This window comes from Myxocyprinus asiaticus, chromosome 12, assembly GCF_019703515.2.
Source record: "Myxocyprinus asiaticus isolate MX2 ecotype Aquarium Trade chromosome 12, UBuf_Myxa_2, whole genome shotgun sequence".
In the NCBI taxonomy this organism is placed as follows: Eukaryota; Metazoa; Chordata; class Actinopteri; order Cypriniformes; family Catostomidae; genus Myxocyprinus; species Myxocyprinus asiaticus.
Window position 1 is genome coordinate 24,460,834 of NC_059355.1, and position 22,770 is coordinate 24,483,603.

Consider the following 22,770-nt stretch of genomic DNA (forward strand, 5'->3'; position numbering starts at 1 on the left):
TGCTCTAATAGAAACTGGATTCCAGTAATCTTCCTGATTCCAGTAATCTTCCTGGTCTAGTCTGGGGTGACGTTGTAATCCTCTCTCATATCATCTGCAGTTTAAAATGTGCTGAGAGGGCTGTTTTTTTTTGTCTAGATGTCTTCATGAATATTCCACTCACAGCACATTTCCATTTAAATGCAAAAAGCTGCTGTTTGCAACATTTGTTGGATAAGAATTGTTTTTGGTATTTATTAATAGAATAATTAGAATAATAAAAAAAGAACACGTCATTTTCAAATATAACCATTAGGTTCTTACCCCTTTTACTGTCAAAAACAGTATCTGAAACTTTGGATGTATTCCAGTTGGTTAAACAGTCTACCACACTGTTTTCTGGATTAATGCAAGATTTAAATTTATTGCGTATGTTGCAGTGTGATCAGTCTTTTAACGTCAGTTAAAATAGTATTTTTATAAAAACAGGTTCTAACCCCACACTTTTCCTTAAGAGAACTTCTTCCAAATAATGAATATAATGGATCATTTTTATTTTATTTTTTGAATTATTTATATAGCTAAAGCATTCGCCCCAGTTTTTCTAAGCATTTAAAATACAATTCAGAACAATGCGTCATTACTGTAGATTCTTAAAATCATAAACCAACTTTTAAATTGAAATCCACTTCACGTAATGCATCCTCTTTCCATGATTATTTCCTTTTTTGTTTTCTTTTTCTTTTTTTTTCTTTTTTTCAGATAAATAATTTTTGTCAGCTAGTATGAAAAGGGTTTACATTTACAGTGAATAATTTAGCACACACTTTTATCCAAGCAACTTATAAAATTAGGAAGGATACAACATAAGAGATTAATCTTAAGGAGACAGTAACACAAAAGGTGCTCCAATACAAAGATTTAATTGTATTAGAAAAGTACTAGCCAAGACAGAGCTTTGAGTGCAAACAAGAATTTTATATACATTACCATTCAAAAGTTTGGGGTCACTTGCCTGAAATGTTTCTCATGATCTGAAGGCGTATGCTTAAATGTTTGAAATTAGTTTTGTAGACAAAAATATAATTGTGCCAACATATTAATTTAATAACAAAACTAACATTTATTAAACATCACAAAGTTTTTGAAATGGATGACTTGGACCAAATAATAAAGCAGCCAATAAGTGCCCAACATAGATGGGAACTCCTTCAATACTGTTTAAAAAGCATCCCAGGGTGATACCTCAAGAAGTTGGTTGAGAAAATGTCAAGAGTACATTTCTGCAAATTCTAGGCAAAGATTGGCCACTTTGAAGATGCTAAAATATTACATAGTTTTTATTTATTTTGGATTATTTTAGTCACAACACAATTCCCATATTTCCATTTCTATTATTCCATAGTTTTGATGACTTTACTATTATTCAAAAATGTGAATAAAAAAAAAAAAAAAAAAAGTGAAACTTTTGAATGGTTGTGTGTGTGTGTGTGTGTGTGTGTGTGTGTGTGTGTGTGTGTGTGTGTATGTATGTATATATATATATATATATATATATGAGAGAGAGAGAGTGTGTTTGTGTTCACCATTCAAATATTGGCACACCAAAAATGTAATTTTTATGTATTTCTTAAAAATTAGCATAAGAGATGCATAATATACATAAAAAATTATTAGTGTATGTATTGGAAAACATTCATCATTACGGAATTGATGCACTGATGCATGAAATTAAAAATATTTTTTCAAAATATATTGCACAAAATGCAAGTTTGTATTGTACTATTTCGAAAGATTGAGTACAGAGGTTTGAAATTTCTGATAAAAATAACTGCTGCACAAATTCAGTCCAAGACAGTATAAGCAAGCACTTTTTATATGATTAAATAAAAAATAAATGACCATTTATGTGGAAGCATAAATCTCTGTGTACTGTATTAGAAACATGATTGTTTAAAAGGCACAAATGAAAAGTGGTGTTCCCAAGTATCTAGATGCTTAAATACAGTTTTTTTGGGGGAATGTCATGAAAAGAGAGAGCCAGACCAGATCTGCCTTACTCTGATTCTTACCCTCCCTTAATCATGCCTTGTTCTTTACTTTTTGTTCCCTCAGTGTGTGTGTGTGTGTGTGTGTGTGTGTGTGTGTGTGTGTGTGTGTGTGTGTGTGTGTGTGTACGTGTGTGTACGTGTGTGTATATAATATTAGGGTGACCATATGTCCTCTTTCCCGGACATGTCCTCTTTATCGGACCTTAAAGCGTCCGGCCGGGATTTCTATATTTGCGGAAATGCCCGGGATTCGGCTTTAGTTGCATTATGATGTGCATCTGGTCTAATACTTAATTGTGTGTGCGTCCATATTTGCATTGCTTTAACCCCTCTTTGAAAGTCCCGCCGTCTTGCACATCAATTGGTCGATTATAAGAGGATTGCAGCAACTATTGGCCAAATTCCTGCCTGTCAGTCTCTCCGAATTCGCGAAGCACTGTTGTGTGGAAACAATGCCCAAACGAAAGTGCAAATTTACAGAAGAATTGCACAAAACAATTCCCATGCTTTCGTCCAGGTCGAGATCCATGGGAAGCCGATTGTATGACATGAAAAGCTGGCACTTATGTGTCAGTTGCTAATAAAGGTGAAGTGAAGCATAAATGGTCAGCAAAAGGTGAAAGTTCATCAGGTAAATTAACGGACTACTTTTTGCAACCAGGTAAAACTGTTATCCCAGTGCTTCATTTTCCATGGCCATTCAAAATAATAGTAATAGTAAATGAAGGTACACTCATGGCATCAAATATATTATTTTAGAACATGGACATTCAAAAGAATGCTGGAAATTATTTATATATATATATATTATGATAATAGAGTGTCTTTTTCACTGTATTAAAGTTTGCATTCATAATAACACTGTTTTGAACCCTATTATTACCCCCCCCCCCAAAAATAAAAGGTATCCTCTTTTTGGAAAACCAGAATATGGTCTCCCTAATATATATATGTATATATATTGTAGATTTAATTAAGAGCTAATAATGCAAATACAAGGTCCTTAATGTACTAATGTGAAAATAGAGTAAACCTCTGTGTGTTTAGTAAGTGTTTCACACGTTTTCCCTTTGAAATAAAATAATCACTTTTTGGGAACTGGGATTTCAGAGTTGATGTTTTTTTTCTACCTGTATTGTAATGACTTAAATGAAACTAAGAACATTTAAAGTAAACTGAGTCCTTTACATTGCCACATCTAATAACCATACATCCATGCATAACCTACTACTTAAATCTAATACAGTTTTCTTAAACTGCTGCAGTATTTTTTATGAGGTTGTGACCTTAAGTTTGTCAGGATTGGTGGTTTTCCAGTTTTTTTTTTTTTATTAGTTGTAAATTAAAGGAGCTGTCTCACGTTGGTGTGGATAAGTGCCACTGTCAACAACAGCAGGCTTCTATTTATCTGGTGTTGCAGATTTTGAGAGTTTGTGGTTGAACCCTAAGCTGAAATCCTGCAGAAGCTGTAGTGTAAAAAGTGACCTGAAGGGCAGGCATGGAGCAATGCTAAAACTACCACCATAATGGCATAGGCCAGGAGACGCTGTGTCTGCATCATCCTGAAGTCCACTGATTAATTGAGATGACAATGCATTCTGTGCTTTTTGTTGCCAATGGAAAGGATTATCAATTAATTAAGGATCTGTTTGTTTGTTTATTATTGTTTGTTTATCATGGGTATGGCATTTAAGTGTAACCTCTCAATAGAGGAATGCCTTTTTTATCTGTAATTTAGGTTGCTTAATGGGTCTGCAGTAATCAAAGGTTTTAGCTTCTTAAAATAAAAAAAAATAAAAAATCATATGTACCCTCATGTTGTTCCATACCCATAGACTTACTTTCTTGTGCAGAACACATAAAGATGTATTTCTTTAAAAAGTCCAGATCAGTGATTTCCATACAATAGCAGTTGATAACGACTCACTTTAAAGCTTAAAAAAGGACCCCGAATGTTTCAGGAGTAGTTGATGCGACTTGTGCGTCATATTCCAAGTCTTCTGAAAACGTATGATCACTGTGTGATTTAAAAAAAAAAAAAAAAAAAAAGGATTGGAGTTTGAATCCTTGTTCACTCTTAAATCAGATCATTGATTAACTCCTGTATGCCAAATCATCAATAACATCAAACCTCATTGGTTCTCATGTCATTATATCTATTCACAAGACATGAGCCATTAGACATTAACATTGAAAATGCTTAAATATTCTAAAACAAGGTGAATTCCTTTTTCCATTTTTTGATATGCCTGGATCTTACCTATTTATTGACAGTTTGTGTTAGCATTAACAGTTTGTGTAGCATTAATTTTTTTTAAAGTCACTTCTTATGTACTTACATTCTCTTCTTTATAGTATTTTCTTAATTCAGTTGATAAAATTAACCCTGTCCCATTTTATTTTATCTATATTTTACATGTATGATCTTAACAGATTCATTCGTAAACAAGTGACATTCACGAAACCACATATATTAGGTTTGTGATTACTTCAGAGGGTACCTGAGGACACCTGTTAACTATGGAAACATAATATGAAGTTTCCATAAAACAATTTTTTTTTTTTAAATACAATCGTTGCTTGGCTTAACTACAGAAATGAACCACCGATAGGAATTTCATGTTAATGCAATGATAGAGCTAAATTGAAGAATAAAGGAGACGTAGTTGGAGTCTACCTGAACGCTGTGTTCATGTTTCACTTCTTATGCTACATTCCACAGCCTCATTCTAGTGTAGAGCGCTGCTTAAGTGTTTGTTCAGGCTGGCAGCCAAAACCCGGCTCTAGACCCTCCTCTCCCACTGGGACTTCCAGTTAAACTGTAAACCACTGCTGGCTCACCAACCCAGCAGTATTGCAGATAATCCTCTGCAGGAATTATTTCCGGGTCGTAAAGCCACCTGTTTCTTTCTGGAATTATGTTCCTTTTTTATGCCCAGTCTCCTCCTTGAGCTTATCCTATTTGAAAGGGAAAAAAACATTCCCTCCTCCTCATGTTTGTCCCTGTCTTTTTTATTCATGTGTGGTGCTATCTTGCTTTTGTTTTCATGTTTCTAATCTTCATTCCTTAATATGGTATAAAGGAAATAGATGTGATTTGTACTGTCAGGGCTTTTTTTTATTTTTTTATTGCTCCGCAAACAACTGTGGTGAATTTTTAATTACCAACGTTAACAATAATAAATATTTCCACATAAATGGAGATTGTTTGTTGCATTCAGCTACAGTGTTTCTAGCTATCCCAAGTTATGGAATTTATTTGATTTAATGGAATTTAATTTAGGCAACAGGTTCAAATTGTCGCTGGTCACATCCACTTCATTTTCAGTTTAAGTCATCGTTGTCCACATTATGAGACTATTGAAATTATTATTATTATTATTATTATTATTTTTTTTTTAATACAGAAAATGCCATTCCAGTGTGGATGAACACACTGCAAAATGTATGTGTTTTCAAACGAAAATGCGTTGCTGTGGATGTAGCCTCTGTCTTTGTTAGCATGGATTCCTGCTACTGAATATCTTAATCTTTTTACCTGTCCAGCAGATGTCCCGCAGCACTTTGAGAATAGAGTTTTCATAGTATATCTATTTTTATGTTCTTGTCGTCCACGGTATTAACTCACAAACTCCAACTCTTTCTCATCCCACAGACTCTGCCATTGACAGTCCACAGCTGTCTCCCTTCACCTCCAAAGGTCCACTCTGTCTGTCACCCTCTTTCCAGATGTCCACACTCAGTCTTCCCGGGCAGGCACCATCGCCCCTGCAGAGCCCCATCCTGAATGAGGTGGGCACTACCAGAATTGAAGAGGATGAAGAGGGCAGAAGGAAGGTACACTGATGGCATGCCAGCCTGCCAGGCCCTGAATAAGAGTATAAAACTCATCTCAGGGACTTTTGGTATTTGATTAAGTATGAGAGATGCCCTTTTGGGTTTTGTGGTGCATGATGAGTCTAAAGCCTTTCTTGATGTAGGGTAATGGCAATGACCACGTGATTTTGGGTTAATTAGGAAGCTTTTTGACTCGCTGCTAACATTGGTGGCACATCAGACCCAAAATGCCAAGCCTTTAAGTGTGTTTGATCGGGCATGGACACTATGCATATTTAGTCAAATTTCTTGATTACTTAAATAGCTATTTAAAATATTGCCAAATTTTTAAAAAGTTTAAAAACTGCATTGATTAATTGTCCATATCTGCATTGATTAATTGTCCAAATCTGATGCTTCATTTGTAACATTACATTCTCAAAGTTAACTTTGTGTACTGTACTACTAATTTAAAGAAATCAGTTCACCCAAAAATTAAATTTCTGTCATCATTTCATTCCAGGCCTGTACATCTTAATTTCTTCTGTTGAGCACAAAAGGAAACATTTTGAAGAATGCTCACACTGCACTATTCCATGAAATGAAAGCATACTGTGACCAGGGTCTCTCAAGCTCCATAAAGGACAAAGAAGCACCATAATAGTAGCCCGTATGACTCGTCTTGTCTGAAGCCATATGATAGCTTTGTGTCAGGAAAAGACCAGAATTTAAGTCGTTATTCACTGATTATCTTCCCCTCTGCCGCAGCTCTCAAATCTCATTTGCGCATATTAAAACTTGCCATGTCAAGATGCGTCACACTAGGTTTGACGTTAATTATACAAGTATTGGTTTTGCCGTGTCTCATAACTGAATGTGATTCACCAAGTTTGAATATGCAGAAGCGTGAATGAGATATAAATGAATAGCTTATCCAAAAATGATCATTCATTATTTACTCACCCTTATTCTGTCTCAAACTCATATTAATTTCTTTTTTTTTTCTGCTGAACAGAAATATTTTTTTGAAAAATATATGTTGTCTGTTTGTCCATGCAATGCAAGTCAATGAAAGCATAGTGCAGGACTGCGTGTGTGTCAAGCGCAAGCCAAACATTTTTGTAGCCTTCCCCAGATCTGTGCCTCGACACAATCCTGTCTCTGAGCTCTGCAGGCAGTTCTTTTGACCTCATGGCTTTGTTTTTGCTCTATGCATTTTCAGCTGCGAGACCTTACATAGACAGGTGTGTTAGACAGGCCTTTCCAGATTGTGTCCAATCAATTGAATTTGCCACAGGTGTTCTCCAGTCAAAGTGTAGAAACATCTCAAAGATGATCCAGATAAATGTGATGCACCTGAGCTAAATTTCAAGTGTCATAGCAAAGGGTCTGTTCTGGGGAAGGCTACAAAAAAATTTCAGCTACATTGAAAGTTCCCAAGAGTACATTTATTCATTCATTTTCATTTTTTCGTTTGGCAGACGCTTTTTATTAGGAAAACATAAACGAATCATCTTAAGGAGACAGTGGTACAAAAAGTGCCATATTACAAAGTTTCACTAGCATCAGAATAGTATTCAAAACAGATTAAAGTGCAACAAGAATTGTTTTTTTTTTTTAAAGTGACTGGTTAAGTGCTCATGGAAAAGATGTGTTTTTAGTTGTTTTTTGAAGACAGAGTGAGTCAGCTTCACGGATGGAGTTGGGAAGGTCATTCCACCAACGTGGTATGGAAGCTGAAAGTCCGGGAAAGTGTTTAGGTGCCTCTTTGTGCTGGTTCAACAAGTCAACATTCCTTAGCCAACCACAGGCTTCTAGTGGGCGCGTAGCTCTGCAGAAATTATTTTAGGTATGCTGGAGCAGACCCAGTGACTTATGTATGCCAGCATCAGAGCCTTGAATTTGATACGTGCATCAACCTGCAGCCAGTGGAGAGAGACAAGGAGTGGTGTAACATGCGCTCTCTTTGGTTCATTAAAGACCAGACGTGCTGCTGCATTCTGGATCATTTGCAGGGGTCTAATTGCACATGCAGGGAGGCCTGCAATGAGAACATTACAGTAGTCCAGTCTAGTTATGACAAGTGACTGAACAAGCAGTTGTGTGGCATGTTCAGAAAGGAAGGGTCTTTATCTTCCTTATATTGTAGAGTGTAAATTTACATGATCTTGCGGTCTTTGAGATGTGGTCTGTGAAATTTAGTTTATCTATGGTTACCCCTAGATTTCTGACCGTTTTGGAAGGCGTTACTGTAGTTGCACCAGCTGCACGGTGATGTTGTGTTCAACAGCAGGGTTGGCTGGAAAGACAAGGAGTTCAGTCTTGGCTGGGTTGAGTTGCAGGTGGTGTTCCTTCATCCAGGCTGAGATGTCTGCCAGGCAGGTAGAGATTCGAGCAGTCACTGTGGTGTCATTGGGCTGGAAAGATGAGTAGAGTTGTGTGTTATCAGTGTAGCAGTGGTAAGAGAAACGATGTGCCTGATTGATGGGTCCCAGTGATGTGTATATAGAGAAGAGAAGTGGCCCAAGCACTGATCCCTGAGGTACCCCAGTAAGTAGCTGATGTGGCTTAGATACCTCACCTCTCCAGGCTACCTTGAAGGACCTACCTGAGAGATAAGGAATTAAACCAGTCAAGCACAGTTCCTGTGATGCCAAGCGAGGAGAGGGTGGAGAGTAAGATCTGATGGTTGACTGTGTCAAAGGCTGCAGAAAGGTCCAGCAGAAGAGTACAGTGGCCTTCATAATTCTTAAATGGAAGTTTGGAACAACCAGGACTCTTCCTAGAGCTGGCCGCCCGGCCAAACTGAGCAATTGGGATAAAAGGGCATTGGTAAGAGAGGTGACCAAGAATCTGATGGTCACTCTGGTTGAGCTCCAGAGATCATGTGTGGAGATGGGAGAAACTTGCAGAGGGACAACCACCACTGCAACACGCCACCAATCTGGGCTTTATGGCAGAATGGCAAGACAAAAGCCTCTCCTCAGTGCAAGACAAATGAAAGCCCGGTTGGAATTTGCAAAAAAAAAGCACCTAAAGCACTGTCAGACTGTGAGAAACAAGATTCTCTGGTCTGATGAAATGAAGATTGAACTGTTTGGCCTCGATTCCAAGCATCATGTCTGGAGGAAACCAGGCACTGCTCATCCCCTTCACAATACCATCCCAGCGGTGAAGCATGGTGGTGGTATCATCATGCTGTGGGGGTGTTTTTCAGCAGCAGGGACTGGGGGACTGGTCAGGGTTGAAGGAAAGCTGAATGCAGCAAAATACAGAGATGTCCTTAATGAAAACCTGGTCCAGAGTGCTCAGGACCTCAAACTGGGCAAAAGGTTCACCTCCAATTGGACAATGACCTCAAGCACACAGCCAAGACAACGCAAGTGTGGCTTAGGAACAACTCTATGAATGTCCTTGAGTGGCCCAGCCGTAGCCCAAACTTGAACCCAATCGAACATCTCTGGAGAGACCTGAAAATGGCTGTCTATCACCAGTCCCCATCCAACCTGACAGAGCATGAGAGGATCTGCAGAGAAGAATGGCAGAAAATCCCCAAATCCAGGTGTGCATAGCTTGTCGCCTCACCAGAAAGACATGAGGATGTAATCGCTGCCATAGGTGCTTCAACTAAGGACTGAGTTAAGGGTCTGAATACTTATGTTAATGTGATATTTCAGTTTTATCTTTTTAATCAATTTTAATAGTTATCAAAAATCTTGTTTTTGCTTTGCCATTATGGGGTATGGAGTGTAGATTGATGCAAAAAATAAAGCATTTTAGCATAAGGCTGCAACATAATGAAATGTGAAGAAAAAAAATGAAGGGGTCTGAATGAATACTTTCTGAATGCACTGTATGGCTTCAAGGCTTGTAATGTAGCTCACATGCACAACATTTTATTGTTCTTTTGGAGCGTGACAGACACTGGTCACTGTATGCTTTTATTATTTGGAAAAGAGCAGCATGGGCATTATAAAAAATTTGTTCTATAGTCATATACATTTAGAATGACAACGCTGAGTAAATAATTACAGAAATACATTTCTTTTGGGTGAGCTTTTTTTTTTTTTTTAATTATACATATCAATGAGTGATCTATGCTTATTTTCAGAGATACCCTACTGATAAAGCCTACTTCATTGCTAAAGAGATTCTGATGACAGAGCGAACATACCTGAAGGATCTGGAGGTCATCACAGTGGTGAGCAGAGCCTCCTGTGATCATGACTCATCATGAGTGTAATGTGTTTAGCTCACCGTGTGTGAGGCCTGTCTGGAGCAAAGTGCTGTGGTTTCTGTCAGCACAGTGCATATGTTATTCTGATTCTTTTTGATGTTTAATGTGTGTCTTTTAGAAGATCTCTTAAGTTGTTGTCCTTGAGCTGGGGTGTGTGTTTAATCTCACACTATTGTATGTGTGTGTTCTCAGTGGTTCCGCAGTGCAGTGATTAAAGAAAACGCAATGCCTGAGGGTCTCATGACTCTCCTGTTCTCCAACATCGACCCCATCTACGAGTTCCACAGAGGCTTCCTCAAAGAGATTGACCAAAGGCTGGCACTCTGGTATTTACCCATCTCATTTAATACATTACACACACTTGTTATGACATGTAAAATGTTAAAGATGTTTTTCATGTCCTAAATGGTGGGAAAGGTGTAATTTCCTCAGTCTTTGTTGATTTTCACTTGTTTGCAGGGAGGGGCGCTCAAATGCTCATGTGAAAGGAGATTACCAGCGAATTGGAGATGTAATGCTGCGGAACATGTGTGCTCTAAAGGTGAGGTTTTAATTCAGTTCTAAAAGCACAGCGTATTTGAGTTTCAAGGTGAATTATGTAATTTCTCGGCCTCTAGTGGCAGAAAATGGAATTGCAAAAATGAACAATTTTTACTCTTCATGGAAATTATCCTACCAATGGGTTACTTATAGTTGTCTCTTCATATTAAGCTGGGATAGGAGAAACTATTGTAACACTGAAAAATTACACACTTTAAATAAAATTTTTGGTATAAGTATTCAGATGCTCCATATTTTATGTCGAGGTATTGACACCTTCATATCCACAGGAGTTCACAGGCTACCTGCAGAAGCATGATGAGGTGTTAACAGAGCTAGAGAAAGCCACAAAGCGTGTGAAGAAGTTGGAGACGGTGTATAAGGAGTTTGAGCTGCAGAAGGTGTGCTACCTGCCTCTCAACACCTTTCTGCTGAAGCCAATCCAGAGACTCATGCACTACAAACTCATCCTTGAACGCTTGTGCAAGCATTACGCCCCCCAGCACAGAGACCATGACGACTGCAAAGGTGGGCCTTCTCAAATAAACCATTTCCAGCTAAACCTCAAATGGTGTTTTTTGGGTTGTAGAGTTTGGGTGTTGAAAGTCTATGAGACTCAACTTGGAGCTTACACTTATTTAAGTTTGACGTGTGCTGACTGTGATTTTCTACAGAGGCCCTGAAAGAGGTGGCAGGGATCGCTACACAGCTGCAGAGCAATCTGATTCGATTGGAGAACTTCCAGAAGCTGACAGAACTTCAGAGGGATCTGATAGGCATTGAGAACCTTACCGCTCCAGGAAGAGTGAGTTCTTAGCTTGCATATGGAGTTTTGTTTTAGCGATGTATGGTGGGTGGATAAAGGTAAAATAGTCCAAAAGTTTTAGCCAACACCATAAACATCATGGAATCAATCCCAGACATGGGCATCCCACAAAATGACGAGTTACTGAGAGTCCTGGGTAACTGGTTTTGCAATTACTTGCATTGTAATAAAAATAATTACGTGTTGTTTAGACACTGTGTTCCAATCAATTCTCAAAGTACAAAAAAATAATAATATTCTTATACACAGGAAGTCTGTTACCCTGTGATTTACATTTAGTTTTTTCCTGCTCTCCAGGAATTCATCAGGGAAGGTTGTCTCTACAAGCTCACCAAGAAGGGTCTGCAGCAAAGGATGTTTTTCCTAGTAAGATTTAACTTATGGTCTGTTTATTGTTTTAGCAGTCTTTTAACTTGTGTTTGCTGACCAAAAACATATCTGTCTAAAGTTTTCAGACATGCTGCTGTACACAAGCAAAGGAGTTACCGCAACCAATCAGTTCAAAGTTCATGGACAGCTTCCTCTGTGTGGCATGATTGTGAGTATACACATTAGACACAGTTTATGTTCGGAATGGAATACTAGCAAACTGCTTGCTGCATGGTACACACTGTAAACAGCTTACTATTTTATAAAGACAATATGCATGATGCAGCAGTACACATTTCAAATGGTAATAATTAACATTGTTGTCACATGACCTCATTATGTTATGTTTTAGCTAAGTATAATTCAGCTAGGTGTATCTAGTTATCATCTAAGAAGTAATAATAATAAAAAGATAATTTTGCAATTTTAATCCTAAATGATTGTTTCTAGCTAATTCAGGGCATTGCATTGTGGTGTATTCTTTAAAAGGAAAAATGTATAAATATATATATATATATATAATACACACACACTGTATATACTAAATATTTTGATAAATGTAGTCGGTCATCTGGTTATTCTATGCACACAGAATATACTGCAAACAGTATACATACTGCATACTACAGATATGGTAAAAATAGTTTGGTGGCATGTGATTCTTAACATAGCCAAAGTCACCAATTAATAAACTGTCTCTCTCTCTTTTCAACTGTTTGGAGTACATAGGCCATTGATGAGAAGAAATTTGTATTTAAGAGGGAACTATATATTTTTTATGTTGAGATAATAGATGATAATAAGTAGATCAATGTAAACTGTTTTTAATTGTTTATAATCATTTATATATTTTTTACTGCTTTCAACCACACACCAAAGACCGTACACACAGTTCAGCTTGGTTTTACTTGGTTGAAGCTTTAGCACTCACTCCCCATCAATAAGTCTCATCTCTCATTCCAGCTAGCTTGCCTGAAAAGCCCTTTTGATAAATGCCCCTGTCCAAACAGTCTGCTCAAGTGCTAGGCTGAGAGGATTTGCCCAAGTTAAACATGAGAAGAGAGCTATCTCAGTAATGTGGTGTTTTTAAATGAAGTAAGAATTAATGTGGCTTGCTGGGGTTCTCTCAGATGAAAGTACAGTACGTACACGGGCAGTCTGTGATAAATGTTGTTGTTTATTCTGGCACTTTTCTCAAAACATCTGCGTGATCTGGCATCTTAGGGTTGTTTTTGTATTGCAGTGGTCTTTCAGGCCTTATTTGCAGTATCTACAGTTAACTAGAATTTGAATGTGATCTCTGTCCTGGCCCAGAATTATGTGAAACTGCAATGATATGAGAGAAAGGTTCAAAGTTCCAGCTAAAAGGGATGCTTACAAGAGTTAAGGACTAGCACGATGTGCAGAGCTTTAAGTAAAATTCCAGGTTATTTTCAACCTAATGCCTATTTTAGTAATATACTACATCTATGTCATATTGTCTATTAACACAGACAATAATTTTGACTCATCCCTCAGTAAAGAGGGCATTTATATTGAAGTCTTAAAGGCACAGCAGCCAAAAATAGCCCATTTAATTCCAAGGGTCAGAGAAAAGATGGAATATGTAATGAAAACTAAATTATGTCTTTGCTTAACATGTCTTTTTTTTTAAACACATTTAGCCTCATTCATGAAAGACAAGGGCAACAAATTTCTGTACAATTCACTCATAAATCTATTATTGTGTATATTGTTGCATTTAATTTAATGCAACAATTTACAATTTAACAATTCTTGTGTTTCATGATTATGGCCCATTTTAAGTTTTAATGTAAATTTATTTCACCTTCATTTTTACTCACAGAGGGATGAGTCAAAGTTGATATCTGTGGTAATCAACAGCATGCTGCAGATTCTGTCCTTCCTAGAAATAAAAAAATAAAAAACCTTGCGTAAACCATAGCTCGAGCTGTGTGCCATGAGCTGTGTAAACCGCTTAAGATTTGCTTACTTATTAGGGATTTGTTCAGTAATGTGCTGAGGGTTTGAAGTGCGTTTAATGTGTAATGGTTAGGTGTGACAGTAGAATGGCCTCTGGCCTCCCTGTCTACTAACCTGCATGTCTGTGCTTTGCTCCCGCCCGCAGCTCATTGTGCTGGATGCTCCGGTGAGTATGAGGAAACTCCTTCAATCCCCCACTCCCAAACAATACACCTCAAAAGTCCACGAACTTTAGACCTTCCTCTCTCCCTCTCTGACTTCAATAGACCCAAGTATTGCTAGTAGTCAGGATGTTAACGAGCAGATTATTGCTGTTTTTGTGGATGGGATCAGTCACACACTTATCTCATAGAATTCCAAAAATACATATTCCTGTAGGTCTGACTGGCAGGCCTCTCTCTGGACTGTGTGTTGGTGTGTTTTGCAGGTGGAGGAGAGTGAGAATGAGTGGTCTGTTCCTCATTGTTTCACCATATACTCTGCTCAGAGGACCATAGTGGTATCAGCCAGGTGAGAGACAAATATGTGAATGAGAGTTACAGCAATCAGCAAGACTTTTTACACTATGCTTGGGAATCGTAACCTGGCAGTGTGATTCAACTTAAAGAAATTTTCCGGGTTCAATGCAAGTTAAGCTCAATCGACAGCATTTGTGGCATAATGTTGATTATACACTTAGCAGCTTGTTGAGAAATGAGATAATTTCAGATTTCAACAGAAAAGTATTACAAATCAGAAATAAGTTAATGCTATTCTTGGGGTCCAAACAGGTTATTGTTAGCACTCCTAAATCCATAACTTGTTTATTTTTTGTCTGAGCGGAATGTCATGTACACCACCTCATGTATGAATAACATCTCAACTTAAAGGTTTCTTTCCAATGCAGAAAAGCCATGTATACCATGAAAGGTTTGTTTACTTCTTAATTATGGAAAGCAACAATCTGATTGTTCATTCTCCTGCACATCCAAAAGAAAATAAATTGTGCACTGATAGACATAAGCAGAGTTTAAGGTGGCTCTGATGTAGTGATGGTCGTTCATGAATGATTCGTTCATTATGAACGAATCTTTTATGTGACTCAGAAGAACGAGTAGTCTCAGAGAGTGATTCGTTCATTTTGTGTTGGCCGAGCATGTGCATTGCGCAGCCTCCGATCATTTGTTATGTGAAAACCGCATAGGCGCTGTACAGGACACAGAGATGATTAGTTCACCTTTCAACTCTTTTGGTCCGAGTCGTTCGTTCTTTTGTCACGTGACAGCCGTATACGCTATGCATTGCTCACACAGGAAACAGAAATGATTAGTTCACCCCTCTAGATTTCAGAGGTGAACTAATCATTTCTGTTTCTCATAATTTGTCCTTGGCTGCATTATCAGTTTTTCCTTATTGGGACTATAATCAAAGTTTGCGTAAGTAGACGTGTTGGGGGGGATTTGGCTATTGAAAATGTAACATTTTAATTTAATTCTGCTCAAATGAACGAAATGACTTGAATAAAGATTTGTTCATTTTGCTGAACGAGACTCAATGATTCAAGTCAGTAAAATGATCCGATCTTCCCATCACTACTCTGATGCATGTATTGCAAATCCATTAACAGAACCAAAAATTATGAAAAATCATTCTTTTTTTGTATGTGTGCGGAACATTAAAAACAACCCAGATTTTGAAATGAAATTTCAAGTGTGAAAAGCCGGAGTTCATCTCATAAACTTTGCTGTTCTTCATCTTCCAGTAAGAAAACTTTGTTTTTATCTCCTCCACAGCTCCAAAGTAGAGATGAACAAATGGATAGAAGATTTGAACATGGCGATTGACATGTCAAAGAAGTCTCAGGAGAAATCAGATGTTCTATTGGACCCAAGCCTGTGTGATCGCTCCAACAGTAAGTACTTTAAACATGTTTGTGAGTTCCCCCATGCCCACACTTGTGCAGGTGTGAGATGTGTTTGTATCCCTTAGCCTCTTCACCACTGCTCCTGAAGTAGATGTAAACCCGACGCCTTCCAATTCCTCCTCCTCTTTCTCTCCTGTCCTCTGTTCCTCCTCTCCCTCCGTTCAATCATAAGGGTCATCAGATGAGATGTCTCTGGAGCAGGAGTCAGAAGATGACTTGAACTCCTCCCGCTGCTCTCTGGACAAGCAGAGCCACCACAGGGCTAACACCACCATGCATGTGTGCTGGCACCGCAACACCAGCGTCTCGATGTCTGACCACAGCCTAGCCGTGGAGGTAGCAACACACACACATTTTGAGGCTATTTACACTTGGTCACTTAATGCGTTTTTACTCATCGGATTGCTATCCGATTGAATAAGCACATTCCATTTAGACTTGACCACGTCAGTGTGATTCTGCCAAATGGATATCAGTACAATCTCCAATTCCTGCACCATATGCAAATAAAGCAGAGTTCACTTCCGTGATTATGCTAATGCTGGGCAGCGAACATAAAGGTTCACTCATTCATTTTTTGAAGTATGTTGAAGTAACTAAATTGGCTTACAGTGACACTGGCCTGGAAGTGGCATCATTCAAACAGAAGTTTTCAGTTACTATTACCATTGTAGAAATGTACTATGCACAGAAAGTCAGGATTATTTTAAGCCATGAAGGAAAGTTTCCAATAACAGGGAAGTTACTGAGATTAAGCAAGTAGTTTTCAGATGGTCATGTGATCCTAACATGGCAGCTCCCCATGAGGGTGTCCTCACCCCATGTAGAATAATAGAGCTTTTATAAGGTTACTGATATGATGGAACTCTTAATCTCACATGAGTGGTCATGATTTCATACATATGTTTCAATAATACTATTAATATCTTTAGAAGTAAAACTTTTTAAGTGAAGAAAAAATTACTGAGTGCACTAGATGTAATTTATTGTTTGATTCCAAGTGACTTTGCCCAGTGCACGACGCTTGTGTGTGTGTGTGTGTGTGTGTGTGTGTGTGTGTGTGTGCTGTGTATTTTTCCCCTCGGGGTTTGTTGTTGGTAAGATGCATCAAACTACACTCCTTGTCAGTGTTTTGTTTCAGTTTCGTCAGCAATTCGCATAAAATAAATTAAGAAAAAAGCTCTGCATCGTTTCATAATTTGTTATTATTTATTGTACGATGCGAGCCCTATGCAAATACTCTGTAACAGCTGTTAGGTTTCTCATTTTCCCTATGTTGACGTAGGCAGCGCTGTTTGGGCGGAGTAAAGTTTACATATGTGGCTTGAACAGCCGGATGCATTTACATTTGACCAAGTTTCGTCTGGAATGAGTTTTGTCAGTGATTGGATTTATATCGGTCTCGAATCCGTCTTGGAGGGCATTTCCACTTGGTTTTTTCATGATCAGATAGCAATCCAATCAGTAAAAATGCATAAAGTGACCAAGTGTAAAAACCCTCTTACATTTTCTTGGAGCCTGATTGTAAATGTCTTGATTGCAAGTGCAGTGAACAAAACTCTGGGATCTATGTATGGGTGACTCTTACAAAAAATGTCTGGGCCATTTCACAGCAAAAGGAGTAGGAAAAAAAAAAAAATCATATGTTGCAAAAAGAAAATTAATCTTGTAACGAGGACCATTAAGATTTTTTTCTTTTAACATTGTTTTCATGAGTTAAGCGCATTATCCCCCAAAATTCTCACTATTCGAATACAGTAATAAGAACCATCCTGTCCAGACACAGTGATTTAATAATACACAGTGGTGATGTTTATAAATACAGCATAAATTAAATAAAGTGCAACAAATATCACCATTAAGTATAAATAAATACTATAAATCAGATATTTTTGCATTACATTAATGAGAATGAGAGTGTTTGCTTTTTTTAATTTTTTCAGTTTAATCATTACATTTTTAATTTAATCATTAAAATCATGTCACAATGCAAAAAAATAAATAAATAATAATAATAATAATTTCAAAAGTCCTAAAAAAAATAAGCTTCATTTTCTTTTTGCACAATATAATTTCTTTATTATTTCTTTTGATTTAGGTGTGAAGTATGACTCAGACAGTTTTTGAGTCATTCCCATTTAGCTCTTTACACACACACATACACACAAGTACCATCTCTGAGTCTGGCTGTTGAGGTCTGGACTGCAACCGAAGCTTGTGGATGAGGGGTAAAGGCTCTAGGGATTTTGTTCTGCATCTGTCTCTTTATTCTCCCTCATATTTTCCAGTTACATTCCATCCTGTAGCTTCTCCACCCATCCCTCCCTTCATGTTTGTATGTTTCTAACACTTTGTTTCTCTTTATTCAACCATCTCTCCTGAATTAATAAATGTTATCATGGATGCTTCTGGTCTTCTAACAATTCCTTTCTAGATGAATTTCTAAAAGTTATGAAGATTTTTCAAACTGTCTTTTTTGAAAGCTAACATTTTAACACATTTTGTGTCTTCCTTCTTTTGCTCTTTTGCTCCTTGTTGCCCTTTTTGTCCTCATCAAATTCTCTGCACCACATTTTCTTTCCTCGTTTTCATCCTTCCCTGTGCCTGTGCTTTGTTTGCTGGCCTGCCTGCTCTCAGTATTCAGTTCACCAGCTGTGTCTCCGGAGCTCCCCCCTCGTTACCTGCTTGGTCAGGGCCAGAGACCCAACACCATCACACATGTGTGCTGGTACCGAAACCAGAACCTCTCTCTCAATGACTACCTGCACATGAACCAGGTACCAGCGAGGTCAAAACCCCTAAAATAAGAGTCATCATCAACTCAGGGGTCTTCAATGGGGGTTTGTGGCAGTACTGCAGGGGATCGCCTATTGTTGTTTGATCTCAAACTATTTTATTGATTTTTTTTGAAATATGCGTTACATACAAATACAAAAGTTCAACTAAAGCTAAAGTTCAGCTTAAAGTTTCATTGTCCCTTCCACTTTGAAATGTTTTAAGTAAAATAAAAATATAGTGTACAATATGGAGTGGATAAATATACAAGTATATTAATCTGTACATCAATAATGATTATTTTATTGGCATAACGTGTTATTATAGGCCAGGCTTAAAATGCAACGCACTTCATTTTAAACAATATGTAACGTGTAGTACCTGCTTCGTCTGTCTATCCACCAAGGGGTCCATGGCCTGAAAAAGGTTAAAGACCCCTCAATCTATCGATTTAAATCTTTTATACCTCTACGAGGTTGTCCTACAGGCATAATGGATTTGATACTGAAACTTTTATACATGTCTATGAAAAGCAATATCGATTACACTGACACTAATTAAATCGTCGAAGGTCCCTAAGTCAATGTTCTGTTGGTTGCTAGTAGGCATTTCTACTCAACTGCAATATCCAACTGTATCAAGAGATGGATCACATGAACTCCATTGTCTGCCAATGCTCATTTGTGTAAAGTTAAACTTTGCTTTGTCGCATCGCTAAAGTTATCTGACGCTTATGTCGCCTCAGATTGCCAACTCTCATTGAAAATGAATAAATTCTGGTCACTCTGTCACTGAAAATTGATATCGGTGTAAACGGATCTTAAGAGTCATCATAACCGATTTGGGGCACATTTCAATGGCAACTTTTACCTGAAATAAATACATATACAAAAAATAAAGCACCGTGATCTTCAATTACCTAAAAAACAAAGTTTTTAAACTTCAAGGATGAAGTTCTACAGACATACTGCATTTGAAAACCACTACAAGTCAATGAAATCAAACTATCTGGGACAGCATTTCTGTCTGACCTAGTAGATTCTTGCTTGACATCTGAACCCCACAAAAAGCAAGACTTGGCAAGTAAACTTGCAAAGCCAAGCTGTGGATCGAGTATGAACTTTGCCAATGAAATCAAGACTTCGCATCGGCACTCTCTCCCTTAGCTTATTCATTCAATGTTTTGAATAGTTTTACATTAAGTTCTAAAGCAGCACTAATGGTCCTTTGTGAATAAAGAGTTCATGCTGTGTTGTAGCAATTGAATTGTTGAGTTCCTGTTGCCCTCCATTAAAGAACCAGCTGTCTGGCTACCTCCTGAGGAAGTTCAAGAACAGCAATGGGTGGCAGAAACTCTGGGTCGTCTTTACCAACTTCTGCCTGTTCTTCTACAAGACACACCAGGTATGAGATGATGCACCAGCTCTTTGATTTTTTTTTTTGTGTTTTAGATGTTTCTTCTGAAAACATCAAGTTCCTGTAGGACGTCTAAAGGTCTGGGTAATTTATAATTAATTATTATTTATATTCCAGGATGACTTCCCTCTGGCCAGTCTGCCATTGCTAGGTTACACAGTCAGCACCCCAGGGGAATCGGATAGCATCCATAAGGAGTATGTCTTCAAGCTGCAGTTCAAATCCCATGTTTACTACTTCAGGGCAGAGAGCGAGTATACATTTGAAAGGTAAAGCTATTGAAGCGAATTCCATTTTTTTCATTATATTTTCATTTTTAAATTCACATATATGCCTTTTAATTTTTTTGTCTTATTAATTTTAGGGCTGTCAATTGATTAAAAAATAATTATTGAATTAAATTAAAAATGTATTTTATTATAAACAGTCACATTGCTATTTGCTTAAAGTACCCAAATTAAGATCATTTGAAGACATAACGTGGCAGATGAAAGTTTTGGGGGAAAAAAACACATAAAGTGGCTTTAGAATCAATAATCCAATCAAATATATTTTATACAGTATGTCAATATATTTGTTTTATTTCCATATAATTGGAAAGTCAGTCTGTTTAAGGTAGACTTAGGAGCTGTTCACACATGACATGATCTTGTCCACAATATCTTTTAATTGCTGGTCTGTATACACATGCAGACTGACATCTTTGGCTGTTGCTTCGACTTGCTGGTTTTCAGCATCTTGTGCCATGAGTGCAGTGTTTTAAGACGCCATGTCAAGTTAAGAGTAGATCAACTTTGAAAAAGCATCACAAGACCCTTCTGTTCTGTTCCATCTACATATTTTTAAGTATAAAAACGTGCTGAACGCGAACCTGGGCTCCTCACTCATTCTGTGCTGCCTACTCTTAGTTTATTTTTATTTAGCCTTCCACAACCTTCTCACAATAAGTTGCTGGAGTTTTGGTCCATTCCTCCACACAGAACTGGTGTAACTGAGTCAGGTTTGAAGGCCTCCTTGCTCGCACATGCTTTTTCAGTTCTGCCCACATATTTTCTATCGGATTGAGGTCAGGGCTTTGTGATGGCCACTCCGATACCTTGACTTTGTTGTCCTTAAGCCATTTTGCCACAACTTTGGAGGTATGCTTGGGGTCATTGTCCATTTGGAAGACCCATTTGCGACTGAGCTTTAATGTCCTGGCTGATGTCTTGAGATGTTGCTTCAATATATCCATATAATTATATCACATACTGATGCCATCTATTTGGTGAAGTGCACCAGTCCCTCCTGCAGCAAAGCACCTCCACAACATGATGCTGCCACCCCCATGCTTCACAGTTGGGATGGTGTTCATCGGCTTGCAAGCCTCACCCTTTTTCTTCCGAACATAACGATGGTCATTATGGCCAAACAGTTAAATTTTTGTTTCATCAGACCAGAGGACATTTATCCAAATAGTAAGATCTTTGTCCCCATGTGCACTTGCAAACTGTAGTTTGGCTTTTTTGTTATGGCGGTTTTGGAGCAGTGGCTTCTTCCTTGCTGAGCAGCCTTTCAGGTTATGTTGATATAGGACACTTTTTACTGTGGATATAGATACTTGTCAACCTGTTTCCTCCAGCATCTTCACAAGGTCCTTTGCTGTTGCTCTGGGATTGATTTGCACATTTCGCACCAAACTACGTTCATCTCTAGGAGACGGAATGCGTCTCCCTGAGTGGTATGATGGCTGTGTGGTCCCATGGTGTTTACAGTTGTGCTCAAAAGTTTGCATACCCTGGCAGAAATTGTGAAATTTTGGCATTGATTTTGAAAATATGACTGTCTTTTGTTTAAGGATAGTGATCATATGAATCCATTTATTATCACATAGTTGTTTGGCTCCTTTTTAAATCATAATGATAACAGAAATCACCTAAATGGCCCTGATCAAAAGTTTACATACCCTTGAATGTTTGGCCTTGTTACAGACACACAAGGTGACACACACAGTTTTAAATGGTAATTAAAGGTTAATTTCCCACACCTGTGGCTTTTTAAATTGCAATTAGTGTCTGTGTATAAATAGTCAATGAGTTTGTTAGCTCTCACATGGATGCACTGAGCAGGCTAGATACTGAGCCATGGAGAGCAGAAAAGAACTGTCAAAAGACCTGCGTAACAAGGTAATGGAACTTTTATAGATGGAAAAGGATATAAAAAGATATCCAAAGCCTTGAAAATGCCAGTCAGTACTGTTCAATCACTTATTAAGAAGTGGAAAATTCAGGGATCTCTTGATACCAAGCCAAGGTCAGGTAGACCAAGAAAGATTTCAGCCACAACTGCCAGAAGAATTGTTCGGGATACAAAGAAAAACCCACAGGTAACCGAAATACAGGCTGCTCTGAAAAAAGATGGTGTGGTTGTTTCAAGGAGCACAATATGACGATACTTGAACAAAAATGAGCTGCATGGTCGAGTTGCCAGAAAAAAGCCTTTACTGCGCCAATGCCACAACAAAGCCTGGTTACAATATGCCTGACAACACCTTGACACGCCGCACAGCTTCTGGCACACTGTAATTTGGAGTGACGAGACCAAAATAGAGCTTTATGGTCACAGCCACAAGCACTATGTTTAGAGAGGGGTCAACAAGACCTATAGTGAAAAGAATACCATCCCCACTGTGAAGCATGGTGGTGGCTCACTGATGTTTTGGGGGTGTGTGAGCTCTAAAGGCACGGGGAATCTTGTGAAAATTGATGGCAAGATGAATGCGGCATGTTATCAGAAAATACTGGCAGACAATTTGCATTCTTCTGCACGAAAGCTGCGCATGGGACGCTCTTGGACTTTCCAGCATGACAATGACCCTAAGCACAAAGCCAAGTTG

General features: G+C 38.1%; 1 protein-coding gene across 2 annotated transcripts in view; it reads left to right on the plus strand.

The window, feature by feature from the left end:
* LOC127449208 (FERM, ARHGEF and pleckstrin domain-containing protein 2-like) overlaps window positions 1-22,770 on the plus strand; it is an 88,720-nt gene that overhangs the window by 62,607 nt on the left and 3,343 nt on the right. Inside the window, exons 14-27 of one of the 2 annotated variants that reach the window (XM_051712479.1) lie at window positions 5,686-5,867; window positions 9,958-10,047; window positions 10,276-10,409; window positions 10,543-10,624; window positions 10,914-11,151; window positions 11,298-11,428; window positions 11,747-11,815; window positions 11,898-11,987; window positions 13,947-13,967; window positions 14,229-14,311; window positions 15,574-15,692; window positions 15,877-16,040; window positions 19,776-19,883; window positions 20,013-20,164. In XM_051712479.1, the coding sequence (XP_051568439.1) occupies window positions 5,686-5,867; window positions 9,958-10,047; window positions 10,276-10,409; window positions 10,543-10,624; window positions 10,914-11,151; window positions 11,298-11,428; window positions 11,747-11,815; window positions 11,898-11,987; window positions 13,947-13,967; window positions 14,229-14,311; window positions 15,574-15,692; window positions 15,877-16,040; window positions 19,776-19,883; window positions 20,013-20,164 (1,663 nt within the window). The remainder of the gene's footprint in view (window positions 1-5,685; window positions 5,868-9,957; window positions 10,048-10,275; window positions 10,410-10,542; window positions 10,625-10,913; window positions 11,152-11,297; window positions 11,429-11,746; window positions 11,816-11,897; window positions 11,988-13,946; window positions 13,968-14,228; window positions 14,312-15,573; window positions 15,693-15,876; window positions 16,041-19,775; window positions 19,884-20,012; window positions 20,165-22,770) is intronic. The other variant, XM_051712480.1, reaches the window with a different exon arrangement.